The 20,860-nt window shown below is 55.7% G+C and overlaps 1 protein-coding gene across 2 annotated transcripts in view; it reads right to left on the bottom strand.

Moving 5' to 3' along the window:
* The window catches only part of UNC5A (unc-5 netrin receptor A), a 57,741-nt gene extending 41,053 nt beyond the window's left edge, over positions 1 to 16,688 (bottom strand). For both annotated transcript variants that reach the window (XM_036314290.1, XM_036314291.1), the window contains exon 1: positions 16,377 to 16,688. In XM_036314290.1, coding sequence (XP_036170183.1) covers positions 16,377 to 16,446 — 70 coding nt within the window. In that variant the 5' untranslated portion in view covers positions 16,447 to 16,688. The remainder of the gene's footprint in view (positions 1 to 16,376) is intronic.
* Positions 16,689 to 20,860: the final 4,172 nt, after the last annotated feature.

Raw genomic sequence — 20,860 nt, 5'->3', positions numbered from 1 at the left:
TCCAGGACACTCCTGTGTATAAGCCGTCTTGAGCCTTCTGGGCCGAGAAGGCCAGTATCCCTGTGTCGGTAGAAGGTGTGGACAAAAACGGTGCCCTGGCTCCTGGTATTAAAGACCTGGCCCCTGGAACACGGAAAAGGGGCCCGGGGACTCCATACCAGCTGACCGGAGTTGCCAGCTGCAGTCCCGTAAATCGCACCCTGGGCCAGACTGGCAGTCCATTAACGTGAAAGGTTTTATCGTACTTTACAGCCTTGCTGTCTTGTATGTGACAGCAGGTAATTAAAACAATAATTGTTTTCTGATGTTGCTTCTGCTGAACGATAAAAGCTTCTAGTTATTTTCCTTTCACTGGGGTCGGTGGTGGGAGGGGTCTGATCTGTGGGTGGGGTGCAGGGCCACAGAAGTTGGGGAGGCCCAGAGGGTAAAGAAGGGCCTTCTGTGTGGCCATGACAGAGAGGGGCCTGCAGGAGCCTGTCATGCGGCAAAGCTCTGAGCACATCCTGTCACACCAGCACACAGGCAGGTACATGCCACACATGTGCCCCCTGTGGCATGTCCTTTATGCCCAGACCTTGGCTGTCCTGTGAACTGCTCTGGAGAGGGCCACCCTGCTTGGGAGCTCCCAGGAGAGGCGGAGGGGGTTCCTGGCCAGGAAGGCTGGCAGCAGTTGGGACCTGGAGGAGTTGGTTTGTCCAGAGTCCTAGGGAACCCCTCAGTAACTCCCCTCCGCCCAGAGAGGGAGGCACAGACAGGCTCTGAAGAGTGGGTGATGAGGAGGAGTGAGGGGTGGAAGCTTGTGAGTACCAGCCCTGCTGCAAATGCACTTGTACTTCCCAGGTGCCTGGAAGCCTGGCATACCAGAGGTCGCTTGCCTGCGTAGGGCTGGGGTTCCTCAAGTCCCAGAGGGCGCTGGACTCAAAGATGATAGGACATGTGGTATGGTGAGGTTCTTCTGTGTCTCCTGAACAATCATCTACCTTCCCTCCCTCCCAATCATCTGTCCACCTACCTACCTATCCCTCCACCCACCCATCCATCTGTCTGTCCAGCCAACAAATACTGAACTTCTAGTGCCAGGCATTGTTCTAGTCACGGGGGACACAACAGTTAGCAGGCCACAGTCCCTCAAGAAGCTTATGTTCTAATGTGGGGGGATGGGGATGTAGAAAATAAAGATGTAAATAAGTCAATAATGATCATTCCTAATGTTGGAAAGTGCCATGAAGAAGCTAAAACAGAGTGTCAGGCTGCTACCTGAGGTTAGAGGGCCAGAGGTAGCCTCTCTAGGGAAGTGACTTTGAGTGAGGCTTGAGTGATGTGGAGAAGAGGGAAGAAGATGGGGCGTGGGAGCTGAGGCATCTGGGACCCAGTGCCCTCCAGAGACCCTTAGACCATACACTCTCCTCCCACCTCAGGTCCTGTGACTTGCCCACTCCTTGCCACCCCCAGCCCCATACCCAGGAAGCCCACAGCGGGCACAGGGGAGTGACTGGCGTGAGCTCTGCTTGCGCTGGTGCCCATGAATGACATCACACTTGGGGCTTCCCTGCCCCCACTGCCCCCCAGGCCTGCAGTAAATCACCCTGATGCTTTAAAACAAATACTTCTTAATCACTAAAAATTGAAATGATTTCATGTGAAAATGTTAATGTATTCGGAATCACAGCCGTGCACTGCGTCTGACAGATTAGCACCCAGCCCGCCGCATTGTTTGCAGCTACATTTATCCTGGTGGCGAGACACACACACAAGACGGAGCAGGGGGCAGTGAGGGCAGTTCCAGGCTGGGAGCGTTTGCAGGAAGAGGGAAGGGGGGAGGGAGCAAGGGTCCCAGAGGAGAGGAGAGGCCCAGCCCTCCCCTGACGGCCAGCCTGACCCACTGCTTGAGGTTAGAGGGCCAGGGAGAGTTAGTAGGCTCTCATGCCCCCAGGTGCCCCAGTCCCTCAACCTGCCCTTTGATGCCAATCCTGGACAATGAGACCCATATCAGGCGGGGCTGGATGGCCTGGTGGCAGGCTCCCCCCAGACCCAAGCACTTATAAAGCATGAGCACCAAGAGAGGATAAAAATAATTTTCACAAGAATTTAGTATCAGAAATAAGCATGTGGAGAAATGGGAACCTTGTGCTTTGCTGATGGAAACATAAAAGGGTGCAGTTCCTGAGAAAAACAGTTTGGCGGTTCCTCAAAAAATTAAACCTAGAATTACCACATGACCCAGCAATTCCACTTTATGTGCCCAAGAGAACTGAAAATAGGTGTTTAAACAGATACTTGGATATGAGTGTTCAAAGCAGCATTATTCACGATAGCCAAAAAAATGGAAACAACCCAAGTGGAGGATGATGGATAAACCAGATGTGGTCTCTCCACACAATGGAATATTACTCAGCCAAGAAAAGGAATGCAGTACTGACACATGCCACCCTGTGGGGCAACAGTATGTGTGAACATCATGCTAAGGGAAAGAAGACAGTCACAAAAGGCCACATATTGTTTGATTCCGTTTACACGAAATACCCAGAAGAAGCAAATCTATAGCAACAGAAAGCAGGTTGGTGTTTGCCAGGGGCTAGGGAGACGGGGGAATGGGGAGTGACTGGGTCTCCTTTGGGTTGATGAAAATGTTTTGGAACTAGATAGAAATGATGGCTGCACAACACTGTGAATGTACTAAATGCTACTAAATTGTAGGCTTTAAGATGGTTAATTTTATGTTATATAAATTTAACTTAATGCATCAAGTGCTTGAGAGGAGGGTGATACACCATTGCACGTCAGCTCATTTTACAGGCCAGTAGTTGATACTGGGAGGTGGTGGGGACAGAGGCACTGAGACTGCAGGATGGCACAGAAATGGCCAGTCCTGCCTTCTCCCCACACCCTCCCCCGTCCCTGCCTCACCCCTGCCCCTGCCTCAGGATCTGCTCCATGACAGCTCAGACTCAGTCATTTTAGATCATTCTCCCCATTTCACAAATGAGTCAGAGAGTGTGTCTGGTCCGGGGCTTGCTTAGACTCTGAACACAGAGCAGATCTGGGACCGGGCCTCCTGAACCCCCGTCCAGGGCTGTGTCTTGCCATCCCAGACCTGGGCCCTCTCACCCAGCACCCCCACCTCTGAGTCATCTTCCTCACACCCACGGGCCTTACCAGACCTGCCTCAGCAACTCTGTACCTTTCTGGGAGCTGAGGGGGCATTAGTATAAATGAGCACAGCGATAAGTCATTATACTAGTACTTTCCCTTCACCCAACTCCACACCTCCCCTGCCCAGACCATATGGACCCTCCAGTAACCAGGCAGCTGTACCCACAGTGGCTCCTTCCAGTCACTTGGGTCTCAACTCACATGCCACCTCCTCTGAGAGGCCTGACCATCCAGTCTATCTTGCTTAACTCGCCACCCACCTGCCCACATCTAGTTCACGTGTGGCTACATGGTCACGCGGGCCTCTCTGTTTGCCTTCCAACTCCTGAAGAGCAGTCCTCATTCTCTGACTCTGACCATTGTTTATGGTCATCTCTTCCCACTAGAATACGAGTTCCTTGAGGGTGGGGATGGTGCCCGCCTTGTTGCGTATCCGCAGTGCCTAATACAGGCCCGGCACACAACAGGGGTTCCATCAGTCTTACTTACTGACTGAGGTGCCCCATCTCACCTAGCCCTGTCCCCCAGCCCATCCTCTCCATTTCCCTCAAAAGCTCAGGGGGCCCAGAGCCTTCCACCCCAGCCCCTTGCACAGATGGATGCCCAGAGGGGTTGGGGCTGGGACCGGGCTCTAAGGTGGCTGCTGCCGTGCGATGTGAGAAAGTCACTCCCCCCTCCAAGCCCACCTACGGGGAGCTTATGGGCAAGAGCTTTGCACACGCTAAGCACTCATACTTCTCCTGCTCCTTCTCCCCTGGAGCCTTCAGGGACCCAGCCTCTTGTGGCTCTCAGAGCCTTCCATCCCAGCTCTACAAATTCCGAGTGGCCTTTGCATCCCGCCCACCCACCTCTTCCCCAGTTCCCTAACGCTGGCTCTAGGCTTCTGAGCACTGACCCTCAGGCGGCTCCTCCTGCCTCCGATGGGCGCAGGTATCCTCCAGGTCTCAGCTGTGTGGCCTTTCCCCACAGCCTTCCTCACAGCTGCCTCCACCTCCTCCCCGACTCCCACTGCTCTCTGCTTGTAGGAAGGTCTTCCTTAGCCTGCTGTCTTATCTGCTGGCCCTGGCCCTGCCCTCTAGGGCTACACAGAACAAAGCAAATCCATGTCCCTCCTGCTTTCAGTGCCCTGAAGGCAGGGTGACAGCCCACTGCCACCCTGACCTTTGAGGACCTCTCTCCTAGGACATGACTTTACATCTGTCCCTCCATTACCCGTTGTACCTGCAAGCTCTCCCCACCATTCCATTCCCTCGACCTAACCTGGCCAGAACCACTTTCTGTTGCTTATGGCCAAAGTGCCCTACCTGAGGGACATGCTCTGGGAGGGCCTGGCAGGGCGAGTTCGGTGGAGCCCCCCACCGCCCTGTAGAGCCCTCTTGCTCTTTCCGATTCTCCCTCATCAAGGCTCCCTGATCATTTTGTTTCTGACATCACTTCCCAAGGCTCAAAATCTCTGAATCATGTTTGTCTCTCCCCCGTCCCTCGTCCCCCACAGGCAACACCCAGAGGCTCCTCCTTTCCAGAGTCTCCCACATCCATCTCTCCTGGCCCATCCCTGCTGCCCGCTTGCTGGAAAGGGAGCCCTCGTCATTTCTTGCCTGGATGACTGCCGCAGCCTCCTGGCTGGTCTCCTTGCCTCCAGCCTCTCCCTGCTCCCATCTATCCTCCATGCGCTGCCAGATAAATCTTCCTTAAATACTGCTCACTGCCTGTCACCCCCTAGCTCAACGACCTAGCCAGCCCTGTCAATGCTGGTCCCCCACAGGCACTGTCTGCCCCAACTGGGCTGTGCCTCCCAGCTCCCCCGTACACACGCTGTCCAGGGAATGCCTGTGTGCTCCTCCCCCTCCCTTCAATTTCTGGCCCAATCCCTCCACATGCCAAGGTCGCAGGCATAGTTCTTATCCTCCTCTGGCCTTTAGCCCCCACGACCTGGGATTAGAGGACAGGGAGGCTGGCCAGGGACTAGTCCCAAAGCTACAGGCCACCCTGCAGGCCAGCACGTAGGCTGTCCTTGCTGGCCTGTCTGGGCTCTTCAATGTCACTGTAGCCCCTGCAAGTCCTGGGGACTCACCTGGCTCCAGGCTGTCAGGAGTCATACCTGAACAAGTCACTCTGGGTGAGTCATCCTTTACCAAGTCAACCTTCCTTCTCAAGCCCTCTCATGAAAGCTCGTCACCCCAAAATGAGCACTTCCCAAGATTCCAGACCTTCAGGCCCTACCCTTGATGCTCTCTGCCCGTGCTGTCAACCAAGGACCCTGCACCCCTCCAACACACACCCCTCCAATACCCACACAGACTCTCTGATCTCTCCCTCCTCTCTTTCCTCCCTCCCTCCCTCCCTCCCTCCCTCCCTCCTTCCCTCCCTTCAGGGGTGTCACAGAGGGAGGACAAAAGTGAGCACAGCTGCTGCTACCCACACAGCATGGAGACCACCCCTATGGGCCTGGCATGGAATAACCCATTTCATCCTTGAAACCCTCTGAAGTAGGAGCCTTTCTTTTCCCATGTTTTCTGGATGAGGAAACCAAGGCACTGAGAGCAGAAATTTCCTGCCTAAGGCCTCCCACTTTAGGATTCTAACCTATACCATCAGCTCTAGAGCTCTGCTTCTCAACCACAAATCGTTCCTTAACCGACTCCCCACACCTCAGCCCAGCAAAAAGCCTGGTGCCTGGAGGGAGCATCCCCTCCAAGCCTGAGGAGGCCAGTGGGTCATGTAGGTAGAAGTTTAAGGAGCCTTTATCACTTTTCCTATGGCCAGAGAACAGAATGTGCTGGAACCAGCTCAGCCTGGCTCAGGAAAGCCCATCATTAAAATTTCTGGAACTTTGCAAGCGGTCGACATTACATTGGTAACTTGAAATAGGCCATGGCGGCAGAATTTACACCATGAAAATTGGTCCCCCGGCCCTCCCAGAGAGCCACTGGTAAATTCTCTTGCATGTCTTGGCTGGGAAGGAATGCTGACCATCCTCAGAAGGGTGTTCTGACCAATGGAAGGTAGGCTTCAGGCAATTCACACCAAAGACAAGCCCCCAGTGGAGCCAGGGTCATGAAAGGGACTGGAGAGGACCAGTAGGTCTCAAAGTTGAACCTCTGGCTGTGTGATCCCGAAGGATCTGGAGGAAGAAGGAGTCTAGAAAAGTGTCAGGGCAGCTACAAGACTTCTAGGTGGGCTCAGAGTCCAGCCAGACATGCTCAACACGGATAGATGGTCCTAAACCAAGCACACAGTCACCAGTGAGAGGCAGGGACTAGAGAACTGATCAAGCAAGGCTGAGGCTTGGAATGCAAAAGCTAGTGGGAGCGGAGGGGGCTTGGAGGAAGGGGACCAGGAAAGGGTGGGCCTGCGGACTGGGGCGGGGGTGGGGGGCACTGGGAAGCTCGCCTCACCACCCCACCATTTTGCACCCAAGGACACTGAAGTGGAGAGTGAGGACAAACTCTAGTAAGAAAGCACTCAAGACCAGAAGGCGAGGGCAGCACGGGCGAGCGGTTGTCCTGAATGAGGTCAGGCCTCTTGGTCCTGGTCAATCACCAGGTCCTGGCTGGGAGCCTGTAGAACCCACTGCTGACCTCTGAGAAAGGGGGCGGGAGCGGTCATGGGGCAGGAGATGTGTGAGCTGCGGTCTAGTTTTCAAAAAAGAGAGTTGGATTTGGTGAAGGCATCATTTAGATTCATTGAGTGCAAGCAACACAAACCAATTCTCATAAATTTAAGCAAAAAGGGGAAAGTACTGGCGAGAAATTGGGTTGTTAAGAGAAGGAAAAAGAGGCTTAAAAGGAGGCTCTGAAGCAGAAAAGAAGCTAGGACAGGGGAAATGACTTACTTGTCTTGCATGGTGCCTGCTGCTGAGATGAAGGGGCCCCCAAGTACCCACTAAGCGGCATTCTGGCGGGACTGGGAATGAATGCTGGATAGATATAAAACCCAACAACGGGAATAGCCATAGCCTGGTGACCCTGATACGAACCTCAGGCACGATTCCGGTAGGGCTTCCTGGTCAGCGGCAGATGGCCAAGGGAAGCAGGGACACTGGAAGTCACGCTGGGGCCTCCATGGACCCCCACACCAGACCAGCTTCCCTTCTTACAGGTTACTGTTCTGGCAGATCATGGCCAGATTGGAAACTGTGCGTCTGGGCCTCAGCCAGGCACCTGATAACATATCTCAGGATCAGCAAATGGAGATGCATGAACCAGATGACAGCACGTTTAAGGGAATGCAAAACCTGTTGAGTGGCCGGTATTGTTTTCTAGCACAGCCCATGCGGATCCAGACTCTGGTCTTCATCATTGAGCCTCAGGCTGTGTCCCGGGTGCTAGTCAACATTTTTATTAAATACTTGGCCAAAATGTATTGATGACATACTGGTTAACTCTGAGGACAATGTGCCCATCCCCGTTCAGTGGACAGGAAGCTGTGAGTGGTGGCCAACAGCTTGAATAACAGGGCAGTGGCATTGGTGGCTTGGGCCCAGGCTCGACTACATAACCATAACCCCTGGCTGTGCGGACTGGCTCACACATGGCACAGCACTTGAGCTGGACCAATGAGGAAAGACCTGGACATCTGCTGGATGACTGAGGGAAGCGATGCGCCATCTCCTCACTCCCCACGCCCCCCAGATTGGGCCTGCAAGGATGTAGCTCTGGTAACTCCTGGCAGTCACCTTGGGCCTCTGAGGAGAGAGGCTGCTGGAGAATGGCACCAGCCTGAAGTCACAGTTGCTACCCATGGCTTTTCAGTTACATGCACCAATAAATCTCTCTCTCTGTCTGTCTTCTTTTTTTTTTTTTTTTTTTGCCTTAAGCTAATTGGAGTTGGGATTTCTAATACTTGCCACAGACACACTTAATATCCTATACTAGTCTAGTAGTCCATGTTGGACCATTGTGTCAGAGTGGGCCGAGCTCCTAGGATTGACATCCAGAGGCAGGTAACAGGATGTGAGGGGTAGAGGTGTGCGTGTGTGTGTGTGTGTGTGTGTGGGGGGGGGGGGGGTGGCGGTTAGAACCATGCTACACCAGGAACAGCTGAGAGACTGGAGTGCCAGGCAGGAACTCTGTCTTACACAAATAAGAAGGGGGAAGCCATCCTGGGTGGCCCCAGAAGGATGAGCCAAGAGCCATTTGGGAGAGCTTATGGGGAAGGATTCCCCCTCATTATAAGAAAGTGGCTTGGCACATGACCTGTGGCCTTAAGCAAGTCAGAAAGATAACCCCCAGGGGTTTTGTAATAAAAATTCCTGTGATCTGGACAACAACCCTGCCCAGGTTTAGGAAATGAGGGGGTGGGGTTCAGAAGGCAGGATGTAGAGGGGGAATAGGCTCTGGAGGTGAGGGATTAGCCCCAGAATCAAGGTCTTCCAAGTCTGTCCGGCACCAAACTAGGCCATGAGAGTAAATAGCCACGGGGGAGAGGTCAGAGTGGGGGAGGGTCAGGCCAAGCAGTAACAAGCCCTGCCACCTCTGAGCCTCAGTGCACTCATCTGATAAATAGGACTACCCTCACCTAGCACGCCTAGGTTACCACCAAGACAATAATAATAATAATAATAATAACAACAACAACAACAACAACAACAATAGAAGTGACAGCCACGGAAGGCTCCAGCTCTTGTTGGAACCCCAGGATGGCCACGAGTTTGGGGCGCCTGCCCTCCCTCATTTCGGTGCACTAGAAGCCCCTGACGTATAGGAGGTGCTCCGAGGATGGGGCGTTCTCTTCCCTCCCGTGGCGAGGTCAGTCAGGGCTCTGCAAATCCCACACGCCCCAGGCTGCCAGTGGGGCCCACTGCCCAGCCACGTCGCCGGGCCTGGGAAGGCGGCGGGGGAGGGGGCGGGGGCTGCAGCTGGCGCGGGAACCCGGAACGGCAGAGGCCAACAGCCGTCTGCCTGGAGGCTGGACGCCTGCTCCCGGGGTAGCAGCCGAGCGCTCAGCCAGGAACTTGTTAACAGGCCCCGAACAAAGAGCTGCTAATCCGGCGGGCGGCCCCGGGCGGGCTGGCGGGCGGAGGGACCCCGCCCCTTCTCCGCACCGCTGCCGAATTCACCGCGCTTTCCCAGGGCGGGGGCTGCGGGGCAGGACGCGCTGGCCCCCACCCGACTCCGGCTCCCATTGGCTCAGGCGCGGACGCCCCACCGCGGCTCCCGCGTCCCGCAATCCACCTGGCCCGAGGCCTCCCTCTAGCCCGGGACCCCGCCCGCCAAATACAAGGGCAGCGGGGTGGGGCTGTTTTAGGGACGGGGTTGGCTCTGGGCAGGCACAGGCGCTAAATTAGCACTCCAAAAAAAAGGCACCGCCCCTTTCTTTTGGAGGGTCGGGGGCTGGAAAGATGCAGACCTGGGGAAAAACGAGCAGCCCCTCAATTCCATTTGGTCTCTGCCTCAGTGAGGAGGGGTAGGGTCTAATTCGGGGTGTACCTTCCTGCAGGCTGCCAGCTGGCTGGAGAGGTGTAGGGCACAGGTGGGCCACCGCGTCCAAGCCCTCCCCAGGAACCCTGCAGCTGTCCTTCAGGCTCAGTCCATCTAGACTGCCTTGCCCTCCCCAAATCCCAGCCACATATTTGCCTGGAGCTCAAGGTGACCCTGAGCCTTCCAGACAGACACAGCTCTGACATCTAGGTCTGGGGAGGGGCTGGGGACTCACCCATCAGGATGCTGGCACCCCAGGTTCTCACCATGGCCCCACTCCTAGGCAGGGATTTCAGGGCCCCTCCCCCACCTGAATGGGACCTAAAACTTGCTCCTTTGTGACCCACTCTACGGATGAGCAGCTGCCACTCAGGCCTTTCCTGAGCTCTGCAGTCTCCCCCTTTCCCCATTTCAAACAGGGTTGGGTGGGCCAGCCAATAACCACATTTGGGGGTACACTTAGGGCTTCTACATGCCCCACCCTGGATGTCAAAGGGGCAGAGAAAAGACACCAGGCCTGTCCTCATCCCAAAATGGAGGCCTTCCCTCAGGCCTCTGTCCTCCCTCCTGAACCCCTAGCTGCACCCTCTCCCACAAAGAGGACACCAAGGACCATCCCACTCCTCCAAGGAAGGGACAGAACAGTGCCCTCTGCCGAATCATCACCATCAATTGCAAACATTTATTGAGTTCCTACTGTATGCTAGGACTGACATGCATCAGGCTGTGTAATCTGCACAACTACCTTTTAATGACTCCTTTGAGTGGCAGGGAAACTGAAGAAGTATAAGGAGGCGTGGATCCATAGCCAGGACGAGGGTGAGGCATAGCGGTTGCCAAGGGCACTTATTCTCAGGCGCTGACCCTGCACTTGCATGACTTAAAGTTTGCACCTGAGGCACCTCGCTTGCCTCGCCCTGGTCCCAGCCTTGGTCCAGACTAAGACCTTAGAGCCTGCCAACTCAGCCCACCGCCTCCTCCACATGCCTGGGGTTCTGGCTCTGGAGGCCAAAGGCTGCTTGCTACATCTGACATTAGTGCCTGGGAAGGGGTGGGCCTCAGGCACTCTGACCTTCTGGGGGCCCTAAGAAGGGCTGTTTTTGCCACTGGAGGTGTTCATCAGCTAAAGCAGGGCCTTGTTTCCTGGCTTGGATGCAGGGACTCAAATTTCCTACTTCTACCTCACAGCCACCTTCAGTCCCACAGTAGCAGACACCTGGCTCTGAGGCAATGCAGGCAGCTGCTGCCAGGGTGGTTGGTGGCTTTAGCAGGTGCTGGGCAGGTGTGAGCAGTTCCTGGGGGAACCTGCTGTTGAGTGCACAGTCCACCCTACCCCAGGCTCCCAAGGCAACCGCCTGGGCACCAGCCTCTGCCCCAGTAGAGTCATCAAGTCCAATCCTTTAGTATACGAAGAAGCAAACAGCCCAGAGAGGTCAAGTGATTTGTCCAAAATCACAAAGCAATAAAATGGCGGAGCCAAGACTAGAATTGAGTTTCATCCAGGGCTCCCACCCTCGCTTTCTGTGTGTCAAAGATGATCACCAGCACACAGCTCCAGGACAACCTGAGCCCAAATCATCATCTTCACAGAACAAAGCTCTGTACACACTGGAGGATTTTGTGTCTGAATCAGGCCTGAGTCCCCTGCAGGGGATGGTGAGTGTGCAGATGGGGGTGTGGAGGCAATGACTCCAGCCTAGGGCTCCTGCCTGGGGCTGGAGCAGTAAGAAGTGAAGCAGCTCACAAGAGGGACCTTCTCTCCTCTCTCTGAGCTTTGGACCCCACCAGTCTTAAATTGTGCCCCTTCAAATGCCAGGAAAATGGAGGAAGGAGACAAATAAGCCATAGGTGCTTGCTCCAAGTCAGGGCCCACCCTGGGGGGCTCTCCCTATGTTGCCCATCAGCTTATTACTATAACCCCAGGAAGCAGAGGTGACCCCATTCAACAGATCTGAAACAGGCTGGGGAGTAGAAGTTATTTGTCAGGTGGCTTAGACTGAAACCAGGGCCCATCTGCCTCCAAAATCCCTGCCCTTTCTACTCCACCTGATACGAAGAGGGGGCTGGGGATCCCCAAAAGGCCAGAGGATCCTCCAATGCCACTCCCATGGAGCAGGCAAGAAGAACAAAGGGGTGGGCTGGTACAATTGGTCACAGGAAGCTGAGCACTCAACTGGGTGGAAAGGATGGTTGGGGACAGGCTCTCCTGGGGCTCAGCCTAAACCAGGAGCCCCAAGTAAGTGCTGCCCAGAGCAGACCAAGTCTGGTGTCGACTCCAGCCCTGAGGATGGGGGTGGGACAGTGTCCCTTCAGGATGAGTAAGACCACTGCTCAGTGCCCCTCAGCTCCACCTTTCAGGGGGTTGAGTCTGCAGCTCTGGGACCCAGGATGGCATAATTTGCACAAGAAGACACCCATCTGGAAATGTCTACACCTGGGAGGGGTAGATGAGCAGGGAGGTTCCTAGTCAACAGACATAGACATAGAACCTGTGTGAAGAACCCACAAACACGGACACTCATGAGAGCTGGCTTGCCATCAGTGTGAGGGGCCGGAGCACAGCTACTCCATAGTGGGGTCTCACCTTGCTCGTCCCTGCCCTGGACAGGTGCCATTCCCAGTCACCCTGGAGCAGGGCAGTCTGCGTTCGGGGACAGGGATGGGGAGGGCTGCTGGGGGAGGGCAGAGCAAACTTCTCTCCCCCTCCCCAGCTGCAGCAGCCTGCCCTGCCTAGCCAGAAAACCCAAACTCAAGTAAAAGGAAATAAAGAGAAAAAAGAAGCACATGACTAGCCATGACTGGGAGCATGCTGGGGGCTGAGAGCAGGGTCCCAGTGCCATAAACAATGGCACTACTTGTGGGAAGCACTGGAGTGAACAAGGTGGCTCAGGCCAGAGGCTTCCGGCAGCCGCCCCAGGCTGTGTGCTTCTCCAGGGCCGAGGAACCAGTACCTCTGTCCTGTAGCCCACTCAGAGCTCCTCACTATGCCTTGGCCCCTGCATGGGTCCTGGAAGGAGTTGAGGAGGCCTTTGGAGGGGGCTGGATTAAAGCTGGGGGCTGAGATAAGCAGAACAGTACAGATAGAGCTGAGGATGTTGGGGTGGGGGGCGAGGGGTGTGGCTGGCAGGGTTGAGGGCACACGCTTCTTTAAGGCAAGGGAGCTACAGTGAGGAAACTGGAGCTTGTCTGGAAGAGCCCACCAGCAGCAGAGCCAGAGAGGACACCTCCCTCCCAATGGATCAGCCCAGTGAAGCGTGGTTACTCGGAGCTTCCCTAAGGGCTCCTGGCTTGGTACTGGAGGCAGGCACTGGGGAGATACAGGTTCCGGCCTGGGCACCGGGTGCATTAGTCTAATTGGAGGAGGCTCAGGAGGGAGATGAGTTGGGGTGGCTATGGCATTGGTCTAGGTAAGAGGGTGAGGAAAGAAGGAGCCTGGGGGAGTGACAAAGGAGGAGAGGGACACAAGCAATGTCACAAGTAGGACTGAGCTGGAGGACTTGGTGACAAATTAGAAATGAAGCGTGAAGGAGAAGGGAGAGCTGAGGGAGACTCTAAGGTTTCAGCCCTGGGCTTGGGGACTAGGGAGAGGGGGAGGACAGGGCCCATGGAGGGAGGGCAGCAGGAGATGTTTGGCCTGGAATGAGCAGGCCCAAGCTTGTATGTGTGTGGACATGTGTTCCCAGGCCGCAGCCCAGGCCAGCACAGGGCCTTCGCCTGGAGAAGGGGTCCCCCATCTTATAGATTGAATGATTTGAGTCTGCAGATCTGTGGCCCAGAGCAGCACCAGGCAGGAGGAACGGATGGAAGACGGTGGGGGCCCTAGGAGTTTCGGGCAGCTGGCTCATGCCTGAGGCCAAAGTTGGCTGCTCCCAGGAACCAGGGAGGGGTGGTGGTGGTGGTGGTGGTATCTGAACCAATGCCAATCCCTGGGCTCCTAAGGGAAGCCCCTCCCAACACAGGCAAAGGGGGTCAGAAGACCAGACCTCTTCTGGGGATACCTGGGGGGCCCCAAAGCCTAGTCCATCCCATCCCCAAGGCAGAGTGAGTGAGAGCAGGGTATTTCTTAGCCCTAAAGAATTAAGACACCATCCCCACAACCAACTGTTCCATTCTGGGGGGTGAGAGAGGTCCAGGACCAGCCCGGAAAATGGGGCTGGGGCCTGAGGAAGAAGCCACCAGGACAAATTATTTTTAAAAAATATATCTTTATTGATTTCAGACAGGAAGGGAAAGGAAGAGAAAGACAGAAACATCAATGATAAGAGAGAATCATTGATTGGCTGCCTCCTGCACACTGGGGATTGAGCCTGCAACCCGGGCATGTGCCCTGACTAGGAATTGAACCGTGACCTCCTGGTTCATAGGTCAACGCTCAACCATTGAGCCACTGCGGCCAAGCCACCAGGACAAATTATTGGGGTCAAGTCCCCATGGGGCCCCTTCCCCAGGACTGCAGAGATCTGTGAAGAGAAGGCTACAGGTGTGCATGGCCCACAGGGGCAGGGAAGCAGGTGCCAGCTGTGTGACTGGATATGAATGAGAAAACCCTGTGAGACAGATGGGTCGCTGTGTTCAAAGGCACAGAGAAGGGCCTACTGGGTGCATGTGCTGAAGGGAAGGCTTTTGTGTGACCCAAGGTGGACGCTCAGCCTGGGGAGCAGGAAGCTGCCATTGTGCTGGCCCCCCGGCGCCCCCTGCTGGCCACTCACACACATTTTTTTTTCACCCTGGCTGATGTTGCTGAGGAGCTGATGGGTGGTGCAGGAGGAGCAGGGGTCATTGTAGGGCCAGCCTGTCTGGGTACAAGTGACTGGAGCCTGTGGAGGACAATAGTAGGACAATAGTAAGGGGCCCAGGCGAGAAGGAGAGGCCCTTCAGCAGCTCCTCCCACAGGCCTGTGAGTGGATGCCCGGAGGCTCTGCTTCAGGGCAGTCCTATGGCACAGGGGCCCACCAGCCAGCTCCCTGGACAACCGTGGGCCAGGCCTCAACAGGTGTCCCACCAACCAGGGATGCAGTCCCCCAACTCTGTAGCCTCCTGAGGAATCCATGTGGCACCCCCCACCCCCAAGGCTATGGCTCTCTGTTTCACCAGCACCCATCACCCCCTTACCTACATATGCTCACCTGTGCAACTATTCACAACAATCACACATGCACGGCAGGCCATACACAGACCAGTACTGCATACACTGCCATGCCCTGTCATCACCAGGACACACATGCCAACTCACAGCCCTCACACATGCTTACATGGGCAATATGCAGATATGACCACACAGCCCTCTCGCACGTCTCACTCGTAACCTTCCCCTGGGCACCTACTCGTTATCTGGAGACACCTTCCCTGAGTGAGGAACATGAACGCTTGCAGCTCATGATGGTTAGTGGTGCAGCTGCACCCTGAGTGTGGCACATATACTCCTAACATGCACATGTGTGTAATATGAACACACACCCAGAGGTAGTGCAGTCTCCCAGCTAGGTCAGGATTAGAAGGGGAGGTCATGGTGCAGAAAGGTTTGTTAAAGTGAGGATTTGGGGGGGATGATGGGATGATAGAGAAGGGATATAGAGTGGATGAGATGTGGTAGATGGAGGACTGAGGGGCAGCATAGTAGGGTGGCCAGACAGTGGTGGGTGCAGGATGTGCTACACAGAGTCCCTTTAAGGAAACAGCTATCAGCCTCAATCATCTGACTGGTCTCTGAGCAATCACGCATTGATCTTCGATCAGTCTGGCTTTGAATCTCAGGAAGCCCAACACTCCCTCCTCACACCCCTGGGATTAAAAATGGCCTGGCCAAGCAGAGGGGGCACCTCACAGGTTCCTGGGGCAGCAAGAATCAAGAACTGCTAGGGCAAGCCCCATGATCACATATATGACCCCCTCCCCCCACACTCATAAATAAGTTCAGCTCTGCTAAGTGCATGAGTGGGGGGGGGGGGGGCGAGATCAGGAGGACTCAACAGCTCAGCCTGAATGGAAGCTCAGGGAGAGCAGACAAAGGATGCAGGGGACCCGCCCCCCCAAAGGAGGTGGGTTGAGGGCTGAGTTACCAAGCAGGTTAGGGTGGCCAATGGGACATAAAGGGAGGAGGAAGGGCTGTGTAGTAAACGGGAGATGGGGAAGCGGCAGTGAATCCACCATACACAACTGTGGCCCCCACAAACCAGGGGGCCCAGGAGCCACAGCCCCAGTGGGGGACCCGCAGTGCTCTGTGCAGGCTGCAAGGGCTGGGGGCTGGTGTATGCGCCTCCACGCCTGAGTGTGTACGTGTGTGAGCGTGTGTGGCGGAGACAGAGGAGGACACTGTGTTCTGGACGTGGGCAGAGGCCAGGTGCCCAAGCTAGGAACTGTGAGTAGCTGTTTGAGGCAGATGCTACCAGGAAGAGGTATCTTAACCGCCCTTCTTGATTTCCTGGGGACTGGGGGGTGGTCAAAACCCTCAAAGTCAGGCTTCCCCAGGGGCGTTGATTCAAACCCCTGAGCCTGCTCTGGGGCCGGCAACCAGCAAACTTCCCTCGCCCCTGAGGCGTGGGGCTTCTACACTCGCCAGCCCCGCGCGCTAGCAGCTGCTCCTGGACTTGGCAGAACCCAGGCTTCCGGGGAAGCGCGCGGGGAAGCTGCGCAACAATAAGAGGCGGCCCCCGCGTCCCGCCTCGCAAAGTTTGGCCTCGGGGGGCTCCCAACTGGGTCCGGCAATGCGGGTCAGGGACACCCCCCTCCCCAATTCCAGAACAGCGAGCGTTCGCGCACACTGTTCCCCGCAAACCTCCCCCGAGCATGCATGTGACTCACCGGAACCGCGGAGCCAGGCGGCGAGGACTATGCCCAGGAGCGCTGGCCACAGGCCGGGCCGGACGGCCATGGCCGCTGGCGGGCAAGCCGGGCGCGGGGCCCCGCGGGCGGGAGGGCGACTTTCAGCGCCTCAGCCCAGAGCCCCTGCCCGGGGCGCCCTCGGGGCCCATGCCAGCGGACTGCGCTCCCACGGGCGGCCGGTTACGGGGCGCACGCGGCGCGTGGCTCCCCTGGGCACCCGGAGCGCAGCAATGCAGCCAGGGCGGAGCGCAGCGACAGCCTCGCCGCGCACCCAGCCAGCCGCCGTGCGGAGCCCGCAGCCCAGGAGCGGGCCGGCGCGCGCCTCAAAACCCGGACTGGAATATCGGAGCGGGCGGTGGCAGGGCGGGGCGGGGGAAGAAAGGAGGGGCCGGGCCGCCTGGCGCTGTGCGCGCGGGCCACCGCCAGTTCCGGGGGTCCCTCCTGGCGGTGCCCTAGGCTCTCCCGGGGAACGGGTTGGGGTGGTGGGCGAGAAGGTCCCCCACCGCCCTGCGCGATCTCCAGGGACAAGGACAGAAGTCTGAAACCCGGAGTGGATCGGTTTTCGGATCCGGCCTCTCCCGGGCCCGCCAGCCTGCGCACAGGTGGCTCGGGAGGGGCCCAAGACTGCGGCGACCGAGAAGTAGCCCCAGCCTGCAGAGAGCGGCCCGGGGCAGGGGTGCCCGGGGCAGATTCCACTGCAGTCCTCTTCCTCCATCATACCCCATTCCCGCCTCCCAGCCGCGCTCCGAGGCCGCCAGCGCGCCGCGGTATGCCACCAGCCCGCGGCTTGGATAGGGGACTGCGGGAGAGCGCCCGGATTCCCGGCCAGCCCGCAGAGGTGCCCTGGCTGGCCAGAGTCGGAGCCACCCGCAGTCCCAAGCACGTAGGCTGGTGCACCTCAGCGTTCCCCAAGGTTTCCCTAAGCCACGGCGCCGTTCGCCTAAGGAAAACAGCAACAGGGCGCAGCATAGCTGACTGGGCGCGCGGTGTTTGCGCCCTGAGCGCGCACAGCGCTGGAGATGTGGGCGTAAAGAAACCAGGTGGCTTTGGGAGCTAGAGAGACCTGGGGTACGGCTTTTAGGCGCTTCCGCCTTCTAGCTCTTTGACCTTGGGCAAGTCACGTTGTCTCCTGAAGCCTTCCAGTAATGACCGCTGCTGGAGGCTCCTGTTCCCCACCCCCTAACCTATTCGGGTTAAAATAAACAGAGGGTTGGCTTGAAAGAAAAAAAGAAACGCGCACCTTGTGCATGGGGCGAGTGGTCAGAAAAAGAGGCCCTACGCTGGGTCGGGAGGGGGTTGAGAAAGGAGAGGGCAGAGTCGCAAACTAAAACGCCTACAGCGGCCGGAAGATAATACATATTGGTACTGCACGCTGGGCGGTATAAGAATGGTCTTGGCTTCCACAAAGAGATATGAGGTCTACTATATTTCTTGAAACACGAGGCCCTCTCTCGGTCTGTCTTTTGTTTCCCAGTATTGATAGAAAAGAGTTATGAGAAATGTTTTTGCTTTTCTCTTAACTCTATATAAAAATCACCAGCCAGTGTCCAGATACACACTTGCAGGCACTCGGCTTCAGTGCCAGGGAGGAACACCAGCACTGGGAACTGGGCACAGGATCCCAGCTAAATTTAGAGACAGCTGGCTCTTCTGCTCCAGGTGCCGTTTGTGGGTGTGTGTGTGGAATATGGCTCAGTACTGGGCCACATCTTCCAATTTTCCCATAGACTTCAATAGAAGCCATTGCATGTGAAATCTTCTGACCTAAAATCTTTAACTGAAAAATAAAAATATTTAAGCTTCATGTGAGCCCAGATGAAAATGTCCATAAATATGCACCAGCCTCTGGTTTTTGCACTCTGCTTTGGGGGTTGCTTGTTTGTACCCTGTGTCAGGAGGGCTTGATCTAGCCCACTGGTGTGTGTGTGTGTGTGTGTGTGTGTGTGTGTGTGAGAGAGAGAGAGAGAGAGAGAGAGAGAGAGAGGGCGGGGGGGGGGGGGGGGGAGGGGGGCAGTGTTTGCCTGGGCCCCACCATGCTCCCAGGGAAGAGGTGGGTAGGAGAGGTGAAACAGTAGCAGAACCTGCATTTGAGCTCCTAGGAGGGGAAATGATTAGGAACCAGGGTTTGAGCACTGGTAGGGGGTGGTTGAGGATGAAGGACTGAGATTAGGGGCTGGAATATGAGATGATATCATAATGGTGTGTGCTGGACTCTGCTATGTTCTTTCCTGCATTTATAATTTGGTTTGTTCCTTACATACAATCCTGATAAATAAACATTCTATTCCTATTATACAGATGAGGTAACTTGGGCTTGAGGGAAGGAAAGTGCCTTATGCCTAAGGCCAACCTTATGCCATGACTGCAGGGCTAGCTGAGATTGGTCCCTGGGAGGCTTGATTTCAATGTCCACCCTCTTTACATTTCCTCCTGCAATTTCTGCTCTGGGATTAAAATTTGGGAGTAAGGTATTGGGTACAGGAGAGCAAAGGTTCTCCTTTTCTGTCCAGTTTGGTTGATCTGTTCACTTCTCTGTTTCTCTCTTTCGCTGTGTAGCAGTTATGTTGTGGTAACAAACAGTCCTCAAATATCAGTGGCTTAAATCAACAAAGGTTTATTTCTCACTTCACCGGCCCAGGCTGACGAAGCAGCCACTCTCTGGAACCCTGTTGGTCAGTGAAGAACAGGAAAAGGGAGCTCTGGAAGTACACCCACCAGCAATCAATGGCTCAGCCCAGAAATGACACATGTCACTTCCAATCACAACCCATTGGCCAGAACTGGCCCCCCAGCCTGACCGCAAAAAGGCCAGAGAGTGCAATCCTGCCATGTGCCTGGAAGGCAGCACCTGAAATGCATGGAGAGTGGTGCTCATGATGACCACAGGCTTCAAGCCCAGCACGACCTGTGCCCTGCCAGCCTCGGCCCTGGCCTGTGGCCTTCCTTGTGTTCCTCCAGCAACCAAGCTCACCTCCACCTTTGTGCCTCCTGTTTGCTTTCCTTCCTGGAACACTCTGTCCCCAGATTGTCACATGTTGGTCCCTTTTAGTCATGCAGATCTCAGCTCAGCTGTCCTCTCCCAAGTGGTACTCAGGGAGTGTCAGGAAAGGGGGCAGGATGTCCTTGCAGAGATGGGGAGTGCACATCTCACTTGAATTCTGCTTAAGATTCAGGAGGGCTGTCAGGAAGGACTTGTCTCAGACCCGAGGGTAGGTGGCCAAATGGAAGGAATGCCCCTGCCATCTCCAACCTCCTTTTCCCTCGAGCCCCCGACTTGAAGGGAGGGAGGGGCCAAACCCCATCTAAGTGGTACCTGCCAACAAGTGTCTGTAGCCCTCTTGCAAAATCCCAGTGACAGGGCGCAGGTTTCACCTGACCCTTCTGCTGGCCAGGAGTTTCTTCTCTCTAGGGAACAAGAATCTGCTTCTCATTGGGTTCACTTTCTGGAACCCCATCAAGCATGTCTGCTACCTCTTTTGCTTCTGTTATTTCAGCCCTTTTCTTCTTTTACTTCAGAACACAAAGTCAGGGTCTATCATGAATTTTCTTCCTCCGGGCCAAATAGTTCTGCTTCTGCCACTGGCACGGCAGCTGGGCTCTGGGGCCCTGGCTTGGACACCCTGGAGCACTGAGGTGCTCTACAGCAAGGCTGCTCTTCTGAAGGCACTTCTTGGAGGGGGTTGGCACATCTCCTGCCCACGTGGCTGATGCGTAAACAATGTCCCAGTCAGCTGTTGGCCGCACTGTTAATGCCCACTGGACTGAGGGACCTCAGAGCCTGTGGCGAGGCATCAGTGACTTAGCGGTGTGCCAGAAGGTCCCTTGATGCTAGTTACCATGCAAACCTGCAGGCCATGCCCTATCCCAATATGATGCCTGGGAGGCGTCTAGCAATCTGTACTTTTACCAAGTCCTCCCCCTCCCCCGGCTATTTCTACCCGTGCCAGTGATCTGAAGACCGCACTTTGAGGCACACTGCCCTGGGTCTTTGCCATAGGTGCTGCCAACAACTGGGTGCTCCCCGTCTGCCGTTGAGTTGCTGGCTTTCTGAATTTAAATGCAGAGACTTCATTTCATCACGTTTCTATTCCATTGTATTACGACTAATTCCTCTTCTCCATATGGAGCTCTTTCAGAGTGTGGAGGCTGCAGGCAGGGTCCTTGTTATTTTCTTCAGCCTCCTGTCACCCTCAGACGAGATTAGGAGTCATACTTACCTTCCACCAAGGCCTTGCTAAACAGGTGGCTGAGGGCAGGACCAAGGACAGAGCCTGCCTTGCAAATTGCTCCAGGGCAGTAAGTCAGCTTCTCTTTTCATCCACTTGGGAAACCTCTACCCACACCATCGTTCAATTCACATCTCATTGCTGCACCCACAAAATAAATGGAGATGCCCTGCAGGGCCCCAGACCAGGAGCTTCCAGCATTGCCCTGATCCACCAGGCCAATAACCCAGCCAGCAG

Source organism: Myotis myotis, unplaced genomic scaffold (assembly GCF_014108235.1).
Source record: "Myotis myotis isolate mMyoMyo1 unplaced genomic scaffold, mMyoMyo1.p scaffold_m19_p_6, whole genome shotgun sequence".
Taxonomy (NCBI): Eukaryota; Metazoa; Chordata; class Mammalia; order Chiroptera; family Vespertilionidae; genus Myotis; species Myotis myotis.
This window is presented reverse-complemented; position numbering and strand designations above follow the sequence as displayed.